Source organism: Cervus elaphus, chromosome X (assembly GCF_910594005.1).
Source record: "Cervus elaphus chromosome X, mCerEla1.1, whole genome shotgun sequence".
Taxonomy (NCBI): Eukaryota; Metazoa; Chordata; class Mammalia; order Artiodactyla; family Cervidae; genus Cervus; species Cervus elaphus.
In genome coordinates, this window is record NC_057848.1 from 160,643,669 (window position 1) to 160,669,005 (window position 25,337).

At 40.3% G+C, this 25,337-nt stretch overlaps 1 protein-coding gene across 2 annotated transcripts in view; it reads left to right on the forward strand.

Annotated features, from left to right (window-relative positions):
• Window positions 1-25,337, forward strand: part of VEGFD (vascular endothelial growth factor D) — a 40,928-nt gene that overhangs the window by 1,249 nt on the left and 14,342 nt on the right. The window contains exons 1-2 of one of the 2 annotated variants that reach the window (XM_043896533.1): window positions 333-711; window positions 21,657-21,867. In XM_043896533.1, coding sequence (XP_043752468.1) covers window positions 21,672-21,867 — 196 coding nt within the window. In that variant the 5' untranslated portion in view covers window positions 333-711; window positions 21,657-21,671. Of the gene's footprint in view, window positions 1-332; window positions 712-21,656; window positions 21,868-25,337 lie in introns of those variants that run through there. The other variant, XM_043896532.1, reaches the window with a different exon arrangement.

Here is a 25,337-nt window from a genome sequence, read left to right on the forward strand (position 1 = left end):
TAGTTAGTTAGTTAATTTCTTCTGTAATTCAAAAACTGCCATGGGTTTCTGCAGACATTTTCTCTCTGGTTTTCCAAGTTACCCTTTCTACCATGTAGAAGAATCTTTTTGTGGAAGTCGTTTTGGTCCTTTGCTTTTTGAAATGTGTGTAAAACACAGTCATAATCAAATATTGGATTCTATCAGCAAGCATCAAATAGAACCCAATGAATTGAGAGTAATACAAAAAAATTAACTGGGATGTGACTGACTGAGCATGATTTCACCCAGTTTTATGTATTTCACAGTTTATATTGTTGTTCTCAGCTTTTGATTTTGAAAATGGTTACGATATAATTGATTTGACCAAAGTGGTGCTAAATCATTATTGATTTAAGAATCTCTGGCCGTGAACAATCAACATGGACTTGAGTTTTTGTAGCTGTTGTTAGGATGTGCATTTTCAGTAAGGGCGATACCGCCCCCAACAGGGGAAAATTGTCCTTGGGGGTGAAAACGTCTTACTGTTACGTATAAAGCACAGATGTACATACAGTAGAGAAAGAGATACACTGTATTTCTGGGAAGATTGACCTCCTGTGTTAGAGGTAGAGAGCCACCTTGCCCAGCAACAACTTTCCAAATTCCAAATGGACACAAGAGGGATCACAGTCGTTCAGCTCCACTTCAGCGCCACCAGCCTGGAGTTGGGACCTCAGTAGCAGATTGCAGGTAAACTGGAATCCCATTTTGAGCCTCAGGGACAGGAGATAAAATGAGACTTGTTTGAAACAAGTAAGGCTTTTCAGGCTGTTCAGCTGTTTTTAAGTCCACAAAACTCAGGAATCCTTTAGGTGTGTTTGGTTTATGGAGGTTCCTACCCACCTCCCAGCCCCACATGGGGTTTTAATATATTTTCATTTTACTTTGAAGCTTCAGTTGCCTCAGTATAAGAGGAGACAGAATAGTTGGAAAGAAGTCATATTCTTTAGGTTGTTCAGCTCTTTTAAACAGCAAAGACACAAAGAATTCTTCAGTTGTCCTGGGCACAGTGAGGTTTTAAATGTTTCAGGGACTTCCCTGGTGGCCCAGTGGTTAGGACTTAGTGCTGTTCCTGCCAAGGGCCCAAGTTCAGTCCCTGGTCAGGGAACTAAGATCCCATAAGCCATGTGACATGGCCAAAAAAAGTTTCAGATTTACTGCCAGCAGTTTTATTAATTGTATTAAACAGTTGATTTAATAGGGCATTGGAGGAAAGCAGTTGAATTTGAATGTGATAGAAAATACGTCTTTACACAGGGAACATGCAGTGTTATATGCTTAGTGATACCATTAGCAATGTTTTTTTTTCATATATATCTAGATTGCCTTCAAAAAGGGAAGCTCTGTATAGTGAACTTAGATCCACCTAACACCTAGCTCAATTAAATCTTTCTGATATGAAGAAAAGGCGTGCATACAGTTACACAGAAGTTTGGGCACAGATGTGAGTGGGTGGTAAAGGCTCAGGAGGTACATTGTACTGGTTGTTATACTTTTTCTCTTCCCCCATAATTTTCTCTTAAGAGAAAAATCCAAGAAGAAATATGTTTTTTAATGTTCTTGTTTAAATCAAAATTTACCATGAAAGCATATTCAGGGTGGTTATGGTTTGGACACTGGAATATGAATGTATTTTGTGCTTGTTGAGATAAAACTATTTCATTTATTATAAGATGTGTCCAGGGTCCTCCTTGGTGGCTGGTCCATGAGTGTGATCTCTAACCTTCCTCTCTTCTGACTACCTCTTTTTCTGAAAGGTTGCCCTTCACCCAGTCTTCACTTTCTAGCCTTGAACATTCTGCTGTTTTTTCAGCTTAGACTAGCAGTGCCTGTGGTACAGTTATAGGAGTCTGTGAATATTCTTTATCCTGCATTAACTGTGCAAACGGCTGCCAGTATCCCCAACAGTTGTGCTCACTGCCATTTGAGTATAAGGCCTCCTGATTTCATTAGTCTTGCCACTTGGACTTAGCTGTTTGGGGTCAGCAGTGCCTGGAATTTGTGAACTGAGAAAAATCTGTTGGAAAGTCTCAACTCAAATTACTGTTTAGCTGATAAGTTTTTCCAATATGAGCAGAATATGTTTTCTTCTAGAAATAAGATTAACCCAATCCCTCTTTCTGACTCACTAGTATAATCAGAGTAACCATCTAGCTATGGGATTTATTTCTATGTCTGTTTTCTCCAGCTTTTATATATGTTGGGGTAGTCATATACAGTTGCATAGGGTGTGCAGTGCACAATTCTAGGACCCTCTATCCACCTGGTCTCATATCTGTATATGATAACCGTGGGTACAGTAGTGTACACTCTCTGGGCTTTTGATTAATAAATATCTGCAACCTCATTGTCCTGTCATTTGCATCAATCTTCTGGCCAGTACTATTTCTAGTATATTTGATAAGTATTTCTTGTCACCAGGAATCTTGGCACCCCCTTAAGTCACTAAGGGAAGCCATCTGCCATAAATCTTTTCAAACCCACTGAGGCAGACATACCAATAGAAATGACAAAGGGTTCATTCCGGGTCCTGGTAGGTTTGGCTAACTCTTTTCTGACAAAATTGGTTTCCTTCTCCCCTATGCTACCTTCCAGCCCCCTCTTTCATAACCTCACTGGCAGGAGAGTATTGTTGAGTGGTGGAGTCATTCAGACTCTGCCCAAGACTGGAACAAGTCCAAGATCCGCAGGAATGTAGGACACCTCTAACTTCCATGAGAAGCCACATGGCTCGCAAATTAATAACCTTGTGTCACTTGTCTTCCCCTGAAATTATCTCTAGAGGTAACTGAATAACAAAGACTGAGGTGCACCTTCCATATTTAACTCCAGGAAGCAGCCTGGCCCTCACTGCCCCCCGTAGGTCATGCACAAGGAAGTCCCTTGACTTTGCCGCTAGTGAGATGGCCCAGTGAGCTCATGTCCGCTTTCCTCTCAGGCATAGTCCTTGGCACAAAGGACATTTGAAATGTTTTCCATTAATGTCTTCTTCATTTATGACCATATAGGTAAATATATTGAATTACATGCTTCTGTACACAGAGGTCTTCTCTCCTAGTCAGTCACTTTTAACTGGTGGTGAAACCTTTATATCACTTGAGCCTGTTATTGCTATTCATGGTACAGTAGAACCCCCTGTATCTTACAGCGTGAATATAGTACTTCCATGTATGACTTATTTTTTATTTTAAAAAATCTGATTTAGACTTGTGGGTTAACATTTATTATAGACCCTTAAAAGCTCTAGAAAAAAATCACATGAAAGCTGCATGTTGAGCGAATTTGATTAAGGAACCACTCTTGGGACAAGCTTATAAAGATAGTTTGTGGAATGAAAATGTAGTATTTGGACACATGCGTGCTTCCTTGTAGAGTGTAACGTAGGGTGCTCTGGAACTCCCAGGCACATTTATTGTAACCACAGTGGCCTAGAAGTATTTGAGAAAGAGGGACACAAGTGACAGTGACATTGTTTCCGGGTACATTTCTAAGCTCGGTTCTTTCCCACCACTTGAGATTAGCAGAGATGGTGGGAAACTATCCACAGTTGGGAATGTGATTGAGATGAGGTGAGATGAGACATTTGTTCTTTGGTTGCTTTTATGGTGAGAAGTCCTTTTTTCTCTCTCCCTTACCACTAGTTCTAATAGTCTCTACCAAGATACTAAGATGTTATAAAGCAAAGATACTCTGAGGGCCCCCTGCATCATGAACGTCTTGACAGGTGGTGATGTTCTATTCCCAAAGGCTCTCCCTTGCCTCTCCTTAGAACTTTCCAATATTTGACAGTTCATTTGTTTATTTATTGAGCATCTACTGTGTTGAATGCAGCAGGAATTAAGGCAGTGTTTCAGCTCTCATGGAACTCATATTCCAAGTGTGGCAGGTGGAGGCAGGCAATATGCAAACCTGGAACATGTCAGGGGTGGAGTGCCATGAAGAAAATCAAGAAGGGGACAGACACAGAGGGATGGGTTGGGGGAGACTTCTGTGATTTCTTTTCATTTGTGTAGACCTCTGGAGGAAGTGAGAGGGCAGTGGTTGTGGTGAGGGCAGGGCGTGGTCTTGCATGTTTAGGTATTAGCCAGGGGCCAGTGTGGCTGGAGTAGGGAGAGTGGAGGCCAGAACTGCAGCTTCTGAGGTTAGAGAAATAGCCTGGGCATATCACATAGAAAGGATGAGATGGTTGAATGGCATCACCGACTCAAATGGACATGAGTTTGAACAAGCTCCAGGAGATGGGAAGGGAAGCCTGGCATGCTGCATCCATGGGGTCGTGAAGAGTCAGACATGACTTAGTGACTGGACAACAACAATCACCTAGAGTGTGGTTGTGTTCCAGTTAAACTTCATGGACACTGAAATTTGAATTGTGTATCATTTCCATGCATCACGAAATAGTCTTCTCATTTGTTGCAATCATTTAAAATTATAGGAAGGAATTCTTAGCTCACAGACCATACAAAAAGAGACTGCAGGCTGGATTTGGCCCACAGGTCATAGTTGGCAAAACCTGATCTGTGTCTATTTTATCTTCTTCATAGACTGTATCAGGACCTGACATTTTTTATTTGCTTGTGTATAGGGTAGGACACATCACTTCCGGTCACAACCTCTTTGACCCCCTGCCCCATCCAACCACCAGGGGCCAGAAAGTGCAAGCCTTCCCTGTGCTCAGAAGGTAGAAAGCTGGAACTCTTTGGTGATTAGTATTAATGACTAACCCACACAACTCTGGTCGGTTCTAAGTGTTTCTGAACATACCACTGAGATGGGAGGTGACTGTGGTTGGACACTGGGGTAGAATCATGGAAGGAAGGAAGATCCTTGGGTTTCTTTATGCTGCTCAGGAGGCTCCTTTTTCCTGGAAAAGGAAAGCTGTACATTCAGTTCAGTGAACATTTGTGGAATGTCCACCGTGTGCCAGGCACATGACTGGAAATGACATTTTTATAAAATAAAGATGTCTCAGTTATTTGCATGTCTTACTAGCAGCCAAGGAGCTCAACTTGGCCTGTGAGAAGGATAATTTTAGTGCCTGAAACCTTAGGTAATAATGAAAATTTTAATGAGTCTCTTTCTGTCATTCATTGTCATCTAAATAATTATACCACTCCTATCTTTGAGAAAAATATTGCTTTCCTAAAATCTAGGTTTGCCTGAAGTTATTTCTGGGGAAGAAAATGACATATTGAATATTGCAATGGCAGAGATTTTTTTATTTATGGTTCCATTCTGGAGGGAGTTGGCAAGAGTGTGATTTTGATTGAAGGAATTCCCTGAGTTCATCTGTATAAGAGACCCTCTGAAAAGAACTGTTCATAACTTGCTTCATAACTGTCTTGTCACAGCAAGACTGGAGATCACTGGGCATATCAGACAATGCAGAGGCTGTAGGTGAGGAAGAGGAAAGCTGTGGATGCTAACATGGGACCACTGCATCTTTAGGAGAAAGATGAAAATTAAGCATCCTGGGCTGACTGCCAGTGGCATGGCAAAGGGCTGCCTAATAAAAAGGAGGCTGAGGTTTGGCCTAAAGATCCTCTGACCACCCAGCAGATTATGTTTTACTTAGGCTGACATATGGCTGTAGGAATCACAATAATGCAATGTGACAATATAGTCCAAATTTCAATGGTTCAAAACATTGATAACCAGCATTACTGTGGCTGAGCTGGGAGTCAGGATCAAGGCTGAAACCAAAGGTTGAGTATGGGTCTGCCCCACGTAACTCTCATCTGCCTGGATCAGTGGGCCAGAAGGGACACATACTCACAGTGATGGCAGAAATGTAGGAGAGCAGTGTAGTCACAAATACATTTCAACACTCTGCTTGCATCATGTCTTATAACATCCCATTGGTTGAAGCAGGTCACATGGCCCAACGTCAGTGGGGCTGAGAAACATACTCTTCTCTTGGGGGAGGCACGTGGAGGCAGTGAAATTGTTTCTAACAATAACCTAATTACCATAAAGACTTTGCCTTATTTCCTTAGATGTTGGGCCCTTCATCTTTGAGATCAGTGATAAAGATACTGTAACAGATCTTAGGGATATATTCTCCTGGGGTTATTCAGAGCATCCTTTTAGAGTTTTGCCACTCAAGCCCATCCCACACTAATTTCCCCCCACATGTCCTAAGCATAGATGCATCCAGTTGGAGCAGAGATATTAGAATGGAACATGGATTTAAAACATGTAAAGGGAAGCATACGCCCCTCCTTGCATGCTAGGCAATCTGGCTGGGGAGAAACCATCCTGCAATACTCATCAAATTAGAGGATGTGAAGGTCCCAGACACCTTAGCCATCTAGTATCCCCTTAAAATACCCAGATAGCTATGCAAACACACTTGCACAAATGTATACATACACACATTTACAATTTCTGTGTCTGTAGTTCCTTTCCTTAGTCTAAGTTTAATTAAACACCCTGGTTTCTCACATTTATACATTTAAATGTAGAACTGCATGAGTCAAAGAACCACCAGTAGCGTGAGGCCCCACTAAAGGGCCAGGTTTCTCGATTTCAGAGCAGCAGGACCAGGCCTTCAGCTGGCTCCATCTAAGTCATCATGAGCAAGCGTGCATTCTCCTCCCTGCCCTCAGTTGGCATGGCCCACACTATTAGGTGTCATCTGTAATGGGGAAGGCTGGATTCTAATAACAAAGCACAAAGGTTTAAGAAGTGGGTGGTTTTTCCTTCACTCACCTGTAAAGACCTATGTAAGCCTGGGTAGATACTTGAAAATTGGCATTTCATCTGAAAATACCTCCCAGAAATATTAAAAAAAGATATTTACCCTGCAAAAGCTTTTCTCTTTTAAATTTTTATTTACTATGGTTGGAGTGGCCCTATCTTGCTCTTTTCAAACTCAACTCAAGTTGCTCAGGGAAATCAAGACCCATGAAACACCTCTGAACCCTAACACAGGACCAGATGCCCCACCCCTGAGAAAGGAAGGAAAGGCAGTGAATGTTACCGAGTGCCTCCTCTGTATCTGACCCTTTCCTACTTATGACCCTTGGTAATCTCCACATCGGCTTTATGAGAAGTTTTGCATTCTGAAATGAGGAAACTATGACTTAAGAAATTAAATAATTCACCCTCAGTCAAATAGCTAAAAAAGAGCAGTGCCTGGATTCAAACCCAGCTTACTTTATATTTTTAAAGTTACTCTATGGCAAAGATTATCGTTTTTCCCATTTGATGTGCTGTTCTGTGAATTTTAACACAGATTTCTGTGACCACCACCATAATCAAGATACAGAAAAAATTCCTTTATGCTACTCTTCAGTCTATGCCCCAATCAGCAATGCTATAGAAGCTGAATTCAAATGGTTTTGTGAAGACCTACAAGACCTTCTAACCAACACCAAAAAAGATGTCCTTTTCATCATAGGGGACTGGAACGCAAAAGTAGGGAGTCAAGAGATACCTGGAGTAACAGGCAAGTTTGGCCTTGGAGTACAAAATGAAGGAGGGCAAAGACTAATAGAGTTTTGCCAAGAGAACGCACTGGTCATAGCAAACACCCTCTTCCAACAACACAAGAGATGACTCTACACATGGATATCACCAGATGGTCAATAACGAAATGAGATTGATAATATTCTTTGCAGCCAAAGATGGAGAAGCTCTATACAGTCAGCAAAAACAAGACTGGGAGCTGACTGTGGCTCAGATCATCAGCTCCTTATTGCAAAATTCAGGCTTAAACTGAAGAAAGTATGGAAAACCACTGGCCACTCAGGTATGACCTAAACCAAATCCCTTATGATTATACAGTGGGGGTGATGAATAGATTCAAGGGATTAGATCTGGTAGACAGAGTGCCTGAAAAACTATGAATGGAAGTTCATAACATTCTACAGGAGGCAAGTGACCACAACCATCACAAAGAAAAAGAAATGCAAGGCGGCAAAGTGGTTGTCTAAGGAGACTTTACACATAGCTGAGAAAAGAACAGAAGCAAAAGGCAAAGGGGGAAGGGAAATATATGCCCAACTGAATGCAGAGTTCCAGAGAATACCAAGGAGAGATAAGAAAGCCTTCTTAAGTGAAAAATGCAAAGAAATAGAGGAAGACAATATAATGGGGAAGACTAGAGATCTTTTCAAGAAAATTAGAGATACCAAGGGAACATTTCATCCAAAGATGGGCACAATAAAAGACAGAAATGGCAAGGATCTAACAGAAGCAGAAGAGCTTAAGAAGAGGTGGCAAGAATACACAGCAGAACTATACAAAAAAGATCTTATGACCCGGATAACCAAGATGGTGTGGTCACTCACCTAGAGCCAGACATCCTGGAGTGTGAAATCAAGTGGGTCTTAGGAAGCATAACTACAAACAAAGCTAGTGGAGGTGACAGAATTCCAGCTGAGCTATTTGAAATCCTAAAGGATGATGCTGTTAAAGTGCTGCACTCAATATGCCAGCAAATTTGGAAAAGTCAGCAGTGGCCACAGGACTGGAAAAGGTCACATTTCATTCCAATCCCAGAGAAAGACAATACCAAATAATGTTCAAACTACTGCATAATTGCATTCATCTTACATGCTAGCAAAGTAATATTCACAATTCCCCAAGCTAGGCTTCAACATTATGTGAACTGAGAACTTCCAGATGTTCAAGCTGGATTTAGAAAAGGCAAAGGAACCAGAGATCAAAGTGCCAACATCCATTGGATCATAGAAAAAGCAAAGGAATTCCAGAAAAACATCTACTTCTGCTTTATTGACTACATTAAAACCTTTGACTGTGTTTATCACAACAAACTGTGGAAAATTGGTTAAGAGATGGGAATACCAGACCACCTTACCTGCCTCCTGAGAAACCTGTATGCAGGTCAAGAAGCAACAGTTAGAACTGGACATGGAACAATGGAGTGGTTCAAAATTTGGAAAGGAGTATGTCAAGGCTGTATATTGTCACCCTGCTTATTTAACTTTTATGCAGAGTATATCATGCTAAATGCCAGGCTGGGTGAATCACAAGCTGAATCAAGATTGCTGGGAGAAATATCAACAACTTCAGATATGCAGATGATACCACTCAAACACCAGAAAGAGAAGAGGAACTAAAGAGCCTCTTGATGAAGGTGAAAGAGGAGAGTGAAAAAGCTGGCTTAAAACTCAACATTCAAAAAACTAAGATCATGGCATGCAGTCCCATTGCTTCATGGCAAATAGATGGGGAAAAGTGGAAACAGTGACAGATTTTATTTTCTTGGGCTCCAAAAGCACTCTAGATGGTGACTGCAGCCACAAAATTAAAAGATGCTTACTCCTTGGAAGGAAAGCTATGACGAACCTAGACAGCATATTAAATAGCAGAAACATCACTTTGCCTACAGAGGTCTGTATAGTCAAAGTTACTGATTTTTCCAGTAGTCATGTATGGATGTGAGAGTTGGATCATAAAGAAGGCTGAGCACCAAAGAATTGATGCTTTTGAACTGTGGTGTTGGAGAAGACTCTTGAGAGTCCTTTGGACTACAAGGAGATCAAACTAGTCAATGAATCCTAAAGGAAATCAACCCTGAATATTCATTGGAAGGACTGATGCTAAAGCTGAAGCTCCCGTACTTTGGCCATCTGATGCAAAGATCCAACTCATGTGAAAAGACCCTGATGCTGGGAAAGATTGAAGGCAGGAGAAGAAGGGGACGACAGAGGATGAGATGGTTGGATGGCATCACTGACTCGATGGACGTGAGTTTGAGCAAATTCTGGGAGATAGTGAAGGACAGGGAATCCTGGCATGCTGCAGTCCACGAGGTCGCAAAGAGTCGGACATAAGTTAGCGACTGAACAACAACCCTTTCATAGTCATACCCTCCTCCCAGCCTCTGGCAACCTCTGCTCTGTCCTCCATCACTATCATCCTGGATTTTTGAGAATGTTATTAATGGAATCCTGCTGTCAGTAACCTTTTGAGACTTACTTCTTTCACTCCTAGTGCCTTTGAGATCCATCCAAGTTGCTATACATACCAGCCATTCATTCCTTTTTACGGCTAAGTCATATTCCATGGGATGGGTAGCACAGTTTGCCTAAGCAACTGTTCACATACTGAATGACATCCTGGTTGTTTCCAAGTTTTTTAGCTCTTTCAAAGAAAGCTAGTATAAACATTCATGTCAAGGTTTTTGAGTGAATCTACGTTCTTGCTTATCAAGGGTAAATTCCCAGGAATGGGACTGCTGGGTCATATGGCGAGTGTCTGTTGAACTTTGTAAGAAAATGCCAGCTGTTTTCCAGACTGCTCTACCACTCAAAGCCAATTTTAAGCCATTCTCATCCATTGCCCTCCCCTCTCCAGTCAGCCATCTGTCCAGACCACAGAGTGGTTTCAAGTATCAGGCAAAGCTTCCTTTTAGGAGATGCAATGTCCTTGAGAGCTACAAGAGGCAAAGGCACACAATTTCAGTTTGGCCTCCTGGGTCTAACATGGCCTGGGCGGGTTCCTTGACAGGCTGGGGGAGTGAGAAAAGGGAAGGGGTGTGGGGGAACAGTATCTGTGGACAGCTGGGAACATGATGGTGCAACTTGGACCCCAAACCAGAGAAAACTTGGTGGTTTGGGCTAAGCCTTAAACATCAAGCTAAAGATGAAATGCTTTTCCAGTCAAACAGAAGTTTGCTGAGAGGTGAAAGGAGCATGGAATTATTTGTCTTGAAACCGGATCCACCTCCCTAAAGCCACTGCGAAGGGAAATAAATAGCTGATGGTGGTTCCCTGAACTCCAGAGACCGATAGGCAGAGGACTGGTTCCCCAGGCAACACTTGTAAATCCCAAAGCAAATCCAGGGAAAATCACATGAAATGTGTTCCCTCCACAGCGCACTCCGAAGCTTGTGGATCTTGTGGATCTTCCAAATATACAAATTCTCTCTACCCCACCCCCATATCACTAAACTTCCTGAAGACAAACTGCCAATACAGTTTGACAAAATAGCATCATCAGTTTTGAAAAGGCTTAGAAACACAGACCCACAGTTCTGAGAGATCCAGTGGGGAATATTGCAAAGCTGGTCTCCTTTTTCATACCTAGAACAGGAGGATTCTTAAGAGCATGGGACCCAAGAACAACTTTTGGCAACAGTTGGGCTCTGACAGCTCAGAGCCAGGAATGGAACTCAGCCGTGTACTCCCAAGCCATGCCCCTTCCTCTTGGCAAGGTATTTATATTCTAATTTTTATTTTCCTTCAAATAGTTTCTAGACTGCCATGTGGAAGGATTAGAATTTACTATTCCCTGGTAAATTCCAGTAAGTTAAAGCAATGCTGTGTTGTGCTAAGTCACTTCAGTCGTGTCTGACTCTATAACCCTATTGACTGTAGCCCACCAGGCTCCTCTGTTTGTGGGATTCTCCAGGCAAGAATACTGGAGTGGGTAGCCATTCCATTGTCCAGAGGCTCTTTCTGACCCAGGGATCCAATCTGTGTCTCTTAGGTCTCCTGGATTGGCAGGCGAGTTCTTTACCACTAATGCCACCTGAGAAGCCCTAAAGCAGTACCTGTTACTTTTAATTCTGTTCTGGAGATAGGTTATTTTGGCTCCTTGAGAACTGTAGCAATTTTTTCCCCCTGTCATCTAGAATGGTCTCATATAAGATAGCTGATCCCCTTGTTTTAGCCTGGAAAACAGTTTTGTTGGCCTACCATCTTGAAAAAGTCATTCAGATTGGGAAGTGGGCCACAAACAATCCAGTGACTTGAGTTTAAAAAAAAAAGGCTTAAAAAATCCAGTTCAGCAAGATACTTATCCCAATATTTTGAAGCCAAGGTATAACTCAAAGGAGTTTAAAGAATAAGACTATTTCTCAGCATACATCAACCATTTATTCCCCACTCAGTAAACTTGTACAGAGCTCAGGCACTCACGCAGGCCTTTAAACCATCATGCACCATCCCGGAAATGAGTATTTCTCCTACAACTCTCTTGGGAAGATTTCTTAAAGAAACTTCATTTTGAAATAATTATAGAAAAGTTGCAAAGGTAACCTGGAGGATAGCCTGTGTGTCTTTCACCCAGCTTCCCGTAAGACTAGCAACCAGTAGGGAAGTTTTTAAAAAATCTTCATGGCAAAGAGCTAACACCTATCCTACTCAAACTCTTCCAGAAAATTGCAGAGGAAAGTAAACTTCCAAACTCATTCTATGAGGCCACCATCACCCTAATACCAAAACCAGACAAAGATGCCACAAAAAAGAAAACTACAGGCCAATATCATTGATGAACATAGATGCAAATATCCTTAACAAAATTCTAGCAACAGAATCCAACAATGTATTAAAAAGATCATACATTATGGTTTCATCCCAGGGATGCAAGGATTCTTCAATATTCACAAATCAATGTGATACACCACATTAACAAATTGAAAGATAAAAACCATATGATTATCTCAATAGATGCAGAGAAAGCCTTTGACAAAATTCAACATCCACTTATGATAAAAACCCTCCAGAAAGCAGGAATAAAAGGAACATACCTCAACATAATAAAAGCTATATATGATAAACCCACAGCAAACATTATCCTCAGTGGTGAAAAACTGAAAGCATTTCCCCTAAAATCAGGAACAAGACAAGGGTGCCCACTCTCACCACTACTATTCAACATAGTTTTGGAAGTTTTAGTCACATCGATAAGAGAAGAAAAAAAATAAATAAATAAAAGGAATCCAGATTGGAAAAGAAGGAGTAAAACTCTCACTGTTTGCAGATGACGTGATCCTCTACATAGAAAACCCTAAAGACTCCACCAGAAAATTACTAGAGCTGACCAATGAATATAGTAAAGTTGCAGGATATAAAATTAACACACAGAAATCCCTTGCATTCCTATACACTAACAATGAGAAAACAGAAAGAGAAATCAAGGAAACACTTTCATTCACCATTGCAATGAAAAGAATAAAATACTTAGGAATAAATCTACCTAAAGAAACAAAAGACCTATATATCAAAAACTATAAAACACTGATGAAAGAAATCAAAGATGACACAAATAGATGGAGAAATATACTATGTTCATGGATAAGAAGAATCAATATAGTGAAAATGAATATACTACCCAAAGCAATCTATACATTCAATGCAATCCCTATCAGGCTACCAATGGTATTTTTCAGAGAACTAGAACAAATAATTCCACAATTTGTATGGAAATACAAAAAACCTCAAATAGCCAAAGCAATCTTGAGAAAGAAGAATGGAACTGGAGGAATCAACCTGCCTGACTTCAGACTATACTACAAAGCTACAGATATCAAGACAGTATGGTACTGGCACAAAGACAGAAATATAGATCAATGGAATAAAATAGAAAGCCCAGAGATAAATACACACACCTATGGACACCTTATCTTTGATAAAGGAGGCAAGAATATACAATGGAGAAAAGACAATCTCTTTTAACAAGTGGTGCTAAGAAAACTGGTCGAGAATGAAAGAATGAAAAATGAATGAAACTAGAACACTTTCTAACACCATACACAAAAATAAACTCAAAATGGATTAAAGATCTAAACATAAGACCAGAAACTATAAAACTCCTAGAGGAAAACATAAGCAAAACACTCTCTGACATAAATCACAGCAGGATCCTCTATGACCCACCCCCTGGAGTAATGGAAATAAAAGCAAAAATAAGCAAATGGGACCTAATTAAACTTAAAAGCTTTTGCACAATGAAGGAAACTATAAGCAAGGTGAAAATACAGCTTTCAGAATGGGAGAAAATAATAGCAAGTGAAGCAAATGACAAAGAATTAATCTCAAAAATATACAAGCAGCTCCTGTAGCTCAATTCCAGAAAAATAAACGACCCAATCAAAAAATAGGCTAAAGAACTAAACAGACATTTCTCCAAAGAAGACATACAGATGGCTAACAAACACATGAAAAGATGCTCAACATCACTCATTATCAGAGAAATGCAAATCAAAACCACAATGAGGTACTATCTCATGCCAGTCAGAATGGCTGCTATCAAAAAGTCTATAAACAATAAATGCTGAAGAGGGTGTGGAGAAAAGGGAACCCTGTTACACTGTTGGTGGGAATGCAAACTAGTACAGCCACTATGGAGAACAGTGTGGAGATTCTTTAAAAAACTGGAAATAGAACTGCCATACGACCCAGCAATCCCACTGGTGGGCATACACACCGAGGAAACCAGAATTGAAAGAGACGCATGTACCCCAATGTTCATTGCAGCACTGTTTACAATAGCCAGGACATGGAAGCAACCTAGATGTTCATCAGCATAAGATGTCCAGCAGGATAAGAAAGTTGTGGTACATACACACAATGGAATATTAGTCAGCCATTAAAAAGAATGCATTTGAATCAGTTCTAATGAGGTGGATGAAACTGGACCCTATTATACAGAGTGAAGTAAGTCAGAAAGAAAAGCACCAATACAGTATACTAACGCATATATATGGAATTTAGAAAGATGGTAATGATGACCCTATATGCGAGACAGCAAAAGAGATACAGATGTAAAAACCAGTCTTTTGGACTCTGTGGGAGAAGGCAAGGGTGGGATGATTTGAGAGAACAGCAATGAAACATGTATATTATCAGATATGAAACAGATTGCCAGCCCAGGTTTGATGCATGAGACAAGGTACTCAGGGCTGGTGTTCTGGGATGACCCTGAGGGATGGGATGGGGAGGGATGTGGGAGGGGGGTTCAGGATGGGGAACACATGTCACCCATGGCTGATTCATGTCAATGTATGGCAAAACCCACTACGATATTGTAAAGTAATTAGCCTCCAATTAAAATAAATAAATTAGTTTTTTTTAAAAAGTAATCCAAGGAGGGAGGTGAATCCACACTCCACAAATGTACTGGAATGTATGCTAAGTCAATAAAGCCTAGCCTGGGCCAAAAAAATAAAAATAAAAAATCCTTATGGCAAACCTGTAACCCAGACCCATAAAATAAGAATATCTGAGGCTGGGATCCAAGCATCAGTGTTTTTCTGTGAGGTTTCTTCCCAGACAGGTTCAAGGTGAAGCCAAGATTGGGAACCTGTGCTACAAACACTTCTCAAAGTGTGGCCAACCAACCAACAGTACCACAGGCACCTGGGCACTTGTTAGAAATGCACCACTCTAGGTCTCCCTCCAAACCTACTGCCTCAGAACCTGCATTCTGACAAGATTGCTGGGTGACTGGTATGCACAGGAAGTTTTGAGAAGCATTGCTCTATACAAAAGACGAAACAGACCACACAAACCTGGGCCTGATCACAATATTTGTCTAATATGTGTGTATTTATTACAGTTAAATTCCTTCATCAGCTGTGCATTAAGTACTTACATAAAAAGATGAACCTGACCACATATTCTACCCTCAAGGAGATCATAGTCTAATAAGGGAAATGTAATATCCTCATTAAAAATATAGTCTAAGTTAGGAATATCATAGAAAGCTTGATGGAAAAAGTGGCTGGTGATTTGGACCTGGAAGGAGGATACTCCGGGGAAGAGCCTTGAAAAATAAGTGATGCAGTTCGAATAAGTAAGTAATGTCAGGGTTAAACTTTCTATAGCATTTCTATTTATTCATATATTTAATAAATATTTAGCTCTTACTATTTTTTCTTTGTATAGCTTTTATTTTTATGCTAAGATAAATGTTGATATATCCCATTAGTTTTTTTTCCCATTTTTAATTTAAATATATTTAAAAATATTTTTACAGTGTTGTGTTGGTTTCTGCCATACAGCAACGCAAATCAGCCTTAATTATACATCCCTGCCCTCCCTCCCTTGCCTCCCTCCCCTCTCCCTATCCCATCCCTCCAAGTCATCACGGAGCTCCAGGCTGGGCTCCCTGTGCTACACAGGAACTTCTCATCAGTCATCCATCTTACACCTAATAGTGTGTATATGTTGATACTACTTTCTCTGTTCATCCCACTCTCTCTCCCCCACTGTGTCCACAAGTCTGTTCTCTACATTTGCTTCTCCATTCCTTCCCTGCAAGTAGGTTCATTAGTACCATTTTTTCTAGATTCCACATATATGCTTGAATATGCTGTATTTATTTTTCTCTTTCTGACTTACCTCACTCTGTATAACAGGCCCTATGTTCATGTACCTCACTTAGAACTGACTCAAATTCATTCTTTTTTATGGCTGAGTAATATTCCACTGTATATATCTACCACATCTTCTTTATCCATTCATCTATTGATGGGTATCTAGGTTGCTTCCATGTCCTGGCTGTAGTAAATAGTGCTGCAGTGAACACTGAGGTACATGTGTCTTTTTCAATTATGGTTTTCTTAGAGTGTGTGCCCAGTAGTGCAGTTGCTGGGTCATATGGTAGATTTATTTCTAAAGGAAAAGGAATAAAGGAATATCCATACTGTTTTTAAAGGACTCTCCATACTGTTTTCCATAATGGCTGTATCAGTTTACATTTCCACTGGCAGTGTAGAAGAGTTCCTTTTTCTCCACACCCTCTCCAGCATTTATTGTTTGTAGATTTTTTGATGATGGCCATTCTGACTGGTGTGAGGAGATACCGCATTGTAGTTTATATTTGCATTTCTCTAATGATTAGTGATGTTGAGCATATTTTCATGTGTTTATTGGTCATTTGTATGTCTTCTTTGGAGAAATGTCTGTTTAGGTCTTCTGCCTATTTTTTGATTGGGCTGTGTATTTTGCTAATATTGAGCTGTATGAACTGCTTATACATTCTAGAGATTAATCCTTTGTCAGTTTCATTTGCAATTATTTTCTGCCATTCTGAGGGTTATCTTTTAATCTTGTTTATTGTTTCCTTTGCTTTGCAAAAGCTTTTAAGTTTAATTAGGTCTCATTTGTTTATTTTTGTTTTTATTTCCATTACTCTAGGTGGAGGGTTAAAGAGGATCTTGCTGTGATGTATATCAAAGAGTGTACTGCCTATGTCTTCCTCTTTATTATTTTTAACTGAACTATAGTTGATTTATAATGTTGTGTTAGTTTGAAGTGTACAGAAAAATGATTCAGTTATACATATACATGTCTATTCTTTTTCAGATTCTTTTCCCTAATAGGAAAAGAAAATATTGAGTAAAGTTCCCTGTGCTATACACTAGGTCCTTGTTGGTTATGTATGTTATATATAGTAGTATGTGTATGTTAATCCCAACCTCCTAATTCATAGCTCTACCTATTGCTATGTGAATAAAGCATACCATTACTCCTCCAGTGGTTCTTAAGACACAGTAGGGAAGAGAAGCATTAAGTAAGTAATGGCAAATAATTCTTCAGTGTCAGTGGTGGTAAGTGCTAAGGAAAAGGAAGGGGAGCTAGGAATCCATATGATTGAAGGACCAGACCCAGGCAGGGGTGGGAATTGTGGGAGAGGTTTCCATATGGAGGTAACACCTGGTTGAGAAAGGTTTAACTTAGAGTGGAGGGCATTCCCAGCAGAGGGAACAGTGGGGAGTGAGGCCAAAGCAAGAAGAAATGAACAAAAGAGCAAACCAATGAAATGGGTGTCCAGTGATATCTCATTGTTCATCTCCGATATTTTACATTGCCTCCCAAACTGGATACAACTAGCCTGGCCTTTAAACTTCCAATCCTTCCTCTTTTTTATTTTAAACCACTATATTGTTATACAAGTTACATACTATAAAATTTAACCATTCACCTGTTTGAAGTAATTCAATGGTGTTTAGTAAACTTGCTGAGTGGTGCAGCTATCTCCATATAGGATCCCTTGTGTGTGTTTGTGTGTGTGTGTGTGTGTGTGTGTGTGTGTGTGTGTGTGTTCTCAGTTGCTCAATTGTATCTAACTCTTTGCAATCCCAACCTCCTCTGTCCACGGGATTTGCCAGGCAAGAATACTAGTGTGTGTTACCATGCCCTCCTCCAGGGGATCTTCCTGACCCAGGGATCCAACCCGAGATTCTTGCATCTCTGGCATTGGCAGGCAGGTTCTTTACTGCTGCACCACCTGAGAAGCCCAAGATCCCTTGTGCCCCTTTACAATTAACCTGAATTCCCACTCCCAGCCCCAGGCAGCCAATAATCGATTTTCCGTCTCTTGAGTAATCCTTAGGAGTGGAATTAGTGGATCATACCACGAGTTTAACTTTTTAAAGAATTGACGAACTCTTTTCTAAAGTGACAGCACCATTTTACAATCCTATCAGCAATGGATGAGGGTCCCCATTGCTGGGCATCCCTACCAACCCTTGGTGTTGTCTTCTTGACTGTGACCATCCTCAGTTCAGTTCAATTCAGTCGCTCAGTTGTGTCTGACTCTTTGCAACCCCATGGACTGCAGTACACCAGGCTTCCTTGTCCGTCATCAACTCCCGGAGTTTACTCAAACTCATGTCCATTGAGTCAGTGATGCCATCCAACCATCTCATCCTCTGTCATCCCCTTCTCCTCCCACTTCAATCATTCCCAGCATCAGGGTCTTTTCCAGTGAGTCAGTTCTTCACATCAGGTGGCCAAAGTATTAGAGTTTCAGCTTCAGCATCAGCCCTTCCAATGAATATTCAGGACTGATTTCCTTTAGGATGGACTGGTTGGATCTCCTTGCAGTCCAAGGAACTCTCAAGAGTCTTCTCCAACACCACAGTTCAAAAGCATCAATTCTTCAGCACTCAGTGGCTGTTAAGTAGTATCTCACCTCACCAACCTCTCTTCCCAATCTTACTTTCCAGCCCTCTCATTCTCAAGCCCACTCTTTACCCAACAAAAATGAACCTCCTGCTGTTTTTTTCCCAGTGGGGATCCTTGATATCCCCAAATTATGCCTTTGGTCACTCTTTGAATGTGTTCTTTGACTTGATATTGGAGGGAGAGGCATGGAAATTGAGAGCTCAAATGATTAAGAGTACAGAATGCTTTTGATTTCCCCACAACATGGACACTTGCAAATTCCTCCTCCAAACCCGGCCACCATACCTTTCCAAATATCTTCCCTGTGGTGTTAGTCACACTCGGCCTAGATGACTGCCTGGGCCTGAGCTGTGCAGATGCTTGTGCTTCCTTGGAGAGAATGCCAGGTGAAGTCAAAAATTAAGGAAAACTGACTACCCTTCCTATTGTCTGCAGGAAGAAGTATGCATTGAAATAACAGTAAATCTTGTTACAAAGACCTTAAGTCTCAACTTAGAAACTGGCTTGTGGTAGCCAAGACATCAGAGAATGATTTGCTATTTAGGAGGGAATTTGCTAACAGTCTTGAATTAATGACCACAGATGTATAAAAAGATGCTGTTGTGACAAAAAGCAGTGATCTGGTAACACTTCCTCAATTCCTCTTGCTGAGTGCTTTCTGATTATTTTAGTTTTGATTAGCACTTCCATTAGAAAATAGGAAGAAATTATAAACAACTTGGCAAATGTTTGGTAGTGAAAACCAGTGAAATTCATAGTTTTAATATATACTGGGGGCTATATTTACACTTTTTAATTTTAATGTTTGTCTTGTTCAAGCAGATAAAAATGAACTATACAAAAATCCACCAATGCAGAAAACCTCTTGGAATCAGTAGTCATTCTTGACCCTTTGTAAATACATGCCCACCCCCTACCCCCACAAGAATTAGTTGTCAGCTTTCTGCTTATTCTGAATTTTTAGTACCTCCACTTGTAAGAGCAAAATAACTGTCTGCAATTTCTGAATTATTTCAAACTAGGTTTTAAATTATAAGGCTTAAAGTTTGCTTAAATAACTTATACTTGAGTGAACACTTCATTTTTCATGATGAGGTAAGTTGTATGAGCCCTTCAGTGGCCTTAATTCAATCCAGAGATTTGATTATTTCCTCCTGAGCTCTCATGGTTGGATAGTTTGAAGATATTTCTCAGATTGAATTGAAACTTGTAAGAGCTATGAAGCCTTATCATTTTGAGATTGAAATTTGCCTCAATAAATAAAAATCCTCTCAGAGTACAATTTTTAAAGCATTTAAAAAGCTATTTGATTGTTTTCATTATTTTCATGGGGAAGCAGTCTTGTAACAAAATTTTATTCCACAGAGTGAATTGAATATGAAGTAGTTATAGTGTCCAACTAGAAGAGGGAATGAATAATCATGAAATAAGAAACTATTGAAAAATGAGCCTTAATAGCACATCACTGAATTTCAGAGTTGCTGAAGAGATTGGCAGTTATTCAATTTCATCCCCAGATTTCTTAGATGAAGCAGTTGCAGAATGCTCCTGAAATTCAATGTCTATTCCCCAAACCCTATCTGTGCTCTTCAGGCTTCCTCCACCCCTTGCTCCCAGAAAACTGCCTTGAGACAAATTTCCCAAAGAAGTGAGAAACCATAGGTGTCAATGAGTCCTGTGATCCTCAGGCCTGGATCATCTCTATGAGCCTCCTCTTTCAGGCCCTCATTCATTCATCCTCTGTCTGCTTATCTCTGGAACTTACATCACACCAACCCCTCTAGGTCCTTGCTTTCCCTCCTGCATATGTTCTTCCGCTCTGTTGGCTCTTTCCCTCAGTTCATAAACATGTTTGAGATTCTCACACCTGTTAAAACATGCACACATACATACATTCACATTCATATCTGGACTTCCAAGTAAAATGACCTTCTGCACTCATGTTTTCAGATGGTTTACAGTCCATAGCCATGATTGATAAAATAAAAAGTTGATCACAGGATGGTAAGCATCTGCAGATGGGAAACATTTGCAGAAATGGCACCAAAAACATGACGTTGAAGAACTCAATATGTTACATACCTTAAACCTATACTACATTATCTGTAAATTGTATCTCAAGAAAAACAATTAGAAAAAACCCCATGAAACTGAAGCTGCAGAACTGATGGACTCCTCTGGAAGGTGGAGGCCATCAAGAGTTCAGCTCCAGTGGGTAATGAGCTTCTGGTGGCTTTAGGCAATCCTTGGCTTATGAGTGTGCTACTTTAACCTCTCCCTCTGTCTTCACATATCCTCCTCTTCTGTGTCCATGTCTTCCCTCTTCTGACTTTTATAAGGATGTTTATATTTGTATTTAAGTTTATTCAGATAATCCAGGGTGACCTCATCTCAAGATCCTTAACTCTATTACATCTACAAAGATCCTTTTCCCCCACAAAAGTCTTATTTGCAGGTACTGGGGTTTAGGATGTGGACATGTCATTTAAATGTCTGCCATTCAACCCACTACAATGTTGTCTTTAAATTATTATTTATTTCCAGGGGAAATAAGTCATTCCATTGATCATAAATAAACAGAATGTGGATCAAAATTACTACTTGTCATTTTTCCTAGGTACCAGTGTCCCTTTTGATAATCTAATTTTTAGCTCTATTTACATTTGTGAAAGTGAAAGTTGCTCAGTCAGTGTCTGACTCTTTGCGACCCCATAGACTATACAGTCCATGGAATTCTCCAGGCCAGAATACTGGAGTGGGTAGCCATTCCCTTCTCCATGGAATCCTCCCAACCCAGGGATCGAACCCAGGTCTCCAGCATTACAGGCAAATTCTTTACCAGCTGAGCCACCAGGGAAGCCCAATTAGATTTCTAAGTGTTAGCAAAAAAAATGCTTGTTATCAAGACAAAGTAGAAATTGAGTAACTTGCTTGTAAATCAGATCTTTTGGTTTGTTTCACTTTAAGCGGGCATCTCGGTCAATGTTAGAACGATCTGAGCAGCAGATCAGGGCGGCTTCTGGTTTGGAGGAACTACTGCAGATCACACACTTCGAGGACTGGAAGCTATGGAGATGCCGACTGAAGCTCAAAAGTCTCACCAGCACAGACTCTCGCTCAGCATCCCATCGGTCCACCAGGTTTGCGGCCACTTTCTTTGACATGGAGACACTCAAAGGTAGGTGTGTGCAGGTGGAGGCCGAGTCCTACTCTTTATCTGATAGTAATGAATGCGCCAGCTTCTACTGAAAGTCTGAGCAGGGCAGGCACGTGGCAAGGAGAAGAAAAGCGGGTCTTTGATTTCATAGCTTTGATTTAGTGGAGAATTCTGGTTTCCTGTGTTTACTCAGCAGAGAAATCGACCCAATATGATTTTGAGATCAAAATTCAATACCAAATAACACTTCACAATATAGAAATATAGTAAACTCAGAGTTATGAGGGCAAAACAAACCCAGAAAGACTGTTCTTAATAGAAAAAAAATCATTGAATTTACTTAAAAAATAAAAAAACTTGGGCATTCATTAAATAAGGAGCATTCAATGGCCAGACATACATGGATGAAAACCAGTATATTAGCTATAGCTTTTTATGTCTTCAAAATTCTGTGATTTTTTAAAGTAAGAATGAAAAGCAGAATTTAGAAGCTGAGTTGGAATAATGCTTACTGGTATTACTAGGAGAATAATGGAAAGGAAAATTCTCTAGACAAAAGAATCCAGATTCTGGACTAGAAAATAACATGATTTGAAATAAAGGGAATGACTCTTCCCTAGTAAGCTTTGCAGGTTCTTTATAAGAAAATCATTGTCTTGATGTACTGTCCTGTAATGAAAGAATCACTTGCCAAATACAGTTGTGTGACCTCCAATTAGACATTTAGCTTTTTTCTTTCCTTTTTTAAAAAATTTTTTGGCCATGACACACACCTTACTTCCTTCCGCAAGCAGGGATGGAACCCATGTTCCCTGCAGTGAAAGTACAGAGTCCTAACCACTGGACCAACAGGAAAGTCTAGCATCTCACTTTTTGATGACATGTCACAAGAACACAAGAAGCCACCGTAGCATTGATGAGCTAACATTTTAGATTTGATTAACATATGATTACCTAGTATTGGATTGTAGCTATTGCATAATAATTCAAATGGATTGCTCAGCCAAAATTATTCTTGTCTTTCTCTATAAAGTTATCTTTATTTTCTTCAATTTGTAAAAGGATGATGTTGAATGGGCTGCTGTTGTTGGCTGTGGGGAAAGCTGTGCATAGGCAGAATAAATCCCTTGGCAGCACTGAGGCCCGGGTGTGAAGAGGATGCTTGATGCGTATGTGTATGACTATGTCTGAAAGAGTTGAGATGGTTGGAACCATGGCCTAGAACCCAATTTAGCCAGAGGTCTGCAAATCTACTTGTTTCTATGTGGTGAACTAGCATGGACTTCATGAAAGTAAAGGGATGAGACTTCATCTGAAGATTCAGGGCTTTAACCAGATTACCTGCCTGAAGGCCTTAGGCAAGCCTGAAGCTACTCTGAAGATGGAGATAGAGAAGCAATTACCATAAAACTAAGACAAGGTAATTTTAAAAAGTCGTTGATGTTGAAATAAACATTTTCTAAGGAGGAAACCATAACATTTAAAAAAAATTTTAAAAATCATAAATTAAATACAGAATTTGCTAACTCTAAAATGTCTCTTATTACATGGCAGGTGGGGGATCATCTAAAGTTAATTACTAAGAAGTAACAGGTGGCGCTAGTGGTAAAGAGCCTGCCTGCCAATGCAGGAGACATAAGAGATGCAGGATCGGTCCCTGGGTCAAGACAATCCCCTGGAGAAGGAAATGGCAACCCACTCCAATATTCTTGCCTGGAGAATCCCATGGACAGAGGAGCTAGACAGGCTACAGTCCATAGGGTTGCACAGAGTTGGGCATGACTGAAGCGACTTAGCACACACAGAAGTAGCAAATAATGAAACCCATGTGGTATCCCAATGATAATTTCTTATATTTCATGTATTTCAGGATAATTCCCCGAGGAAGAGCAGCCCTGCTGGGCAGTAGGAAAGGAAGTAGAGATATGAAGCCTTTACTCAGTGACAGTGGTCATAGTTCCACACAGCGTTCTGACTTTCAAAACTTGCTTTTATAAAAAAGCAAATGGAAAGCAACATTTAAGTGGAATTTTAAACAAGAAAGAGTTTTTAAAGTTGATTACTTGTTATTTCAGTGATTTATGATTAATAATAGTGATTTAAACAGTACCTAATTGGATAATTTATTTCTCATGTTTACAGCCTTCAGGCTCTGTATGTAAATATTCATAATCAAACATTTTAAGTGGTTTGTTGGGCTAAAAGATTTTATTATGGAAAAGGAAAGTTTAGGTAAACTGTGTAGTGTAGGCAGTGCTTTTCAGCCAGCCAAACATACTTTGTGTTTTCAATGATCTAAGAAGCAACATATGAGGAAATTTGAGATTAAGGGGGGGCGGAAAGGAGAAAAGCTGTGGGAAAGATGTCTTAAGGGAATAATTTATAGACTAGCATCAGATTTGCAACAATAATATTTTATCTGTATCCTTCAGGTAGGAGTTTGCTCTATCTGTTCTAGTGGAAACACATTCACATATACAGGAATTCAGAATGTGAGCAGAGACCAATTAGATTTTTGAACATAAGATAAAAACAAAGAAGAGTTTATCTATTGCTGTGTAACACATTACCCCAAAACTTAGTTGCTTCAGACAGCATGTTTTGATCTCACAGTTTCTGTGGGTCAGCAGTGCAGACATGGGCTCAATTGGTGTCTCTCCTTCAGGGTCACTCCGGAGGCTTCAGTCAAGGTGTCAGCTTGGGCTATAGGCACCATCTCACGGTTCAGTTAGGGCCGGATGTGCTTCCAAGTTTCCTGAGTGGTTGCTGGCAGGGTTTAGTTCCAGACAGGCTGTTGGGCCGAGGATCCCACCTCCATTACCACCTGTTGGATAGAGACCACCCTCACTTGCCTGCCATGTGGGTCTTTCCAACATGGTGACTTGCTTCCTCTAAGGCTGCGGTTGAGAAGGCAAGAGAGGGTGCCAGCAAGAGAGGGTGACTGCTAGCGAGGTGGAGAGCAGTCTTTGTTAAGTTCACCGTGGATGTGCCATCCCACCATTCTTGCTGTCTTTTCTTCATAAGAATTGGGGTACTAGGTCCAGCACACATGCAGAGGAGGGGATGACAGAAGGGTATGAACGCCAGGAGGTGGGCATGATTGCGGCTCAGATTAGAAGCTCCCAGCCACAGAGGGTTTTAGCCACCCCCACCCCCAGCCTATATAATTGACTCGACAATTCCATGACAAACTAAAAGAAAGTCTAAATCTTGCCAGTATCACATATTTGAATCATTTCCCAGAAACAGCCACAGAAAGGCTATATAACATTATCAAAATCTAATTTAAAAAAATGAACTTTGAGAGAAAGGCAAGTGTATTTTACAGGAATGTATGTAATCTTTTTTTTTTTTAATTCCCTGAGGCTTGTTTCTTGTTTCCCACAAATTCGTTAGAATGGCCAGAAAATTGCTCCTTTCATCAAAATGAATCAGCTTATTTCATCATTTGATAGAAACGTCAGTATCGGGTGTTTGCAAATGAGAACACT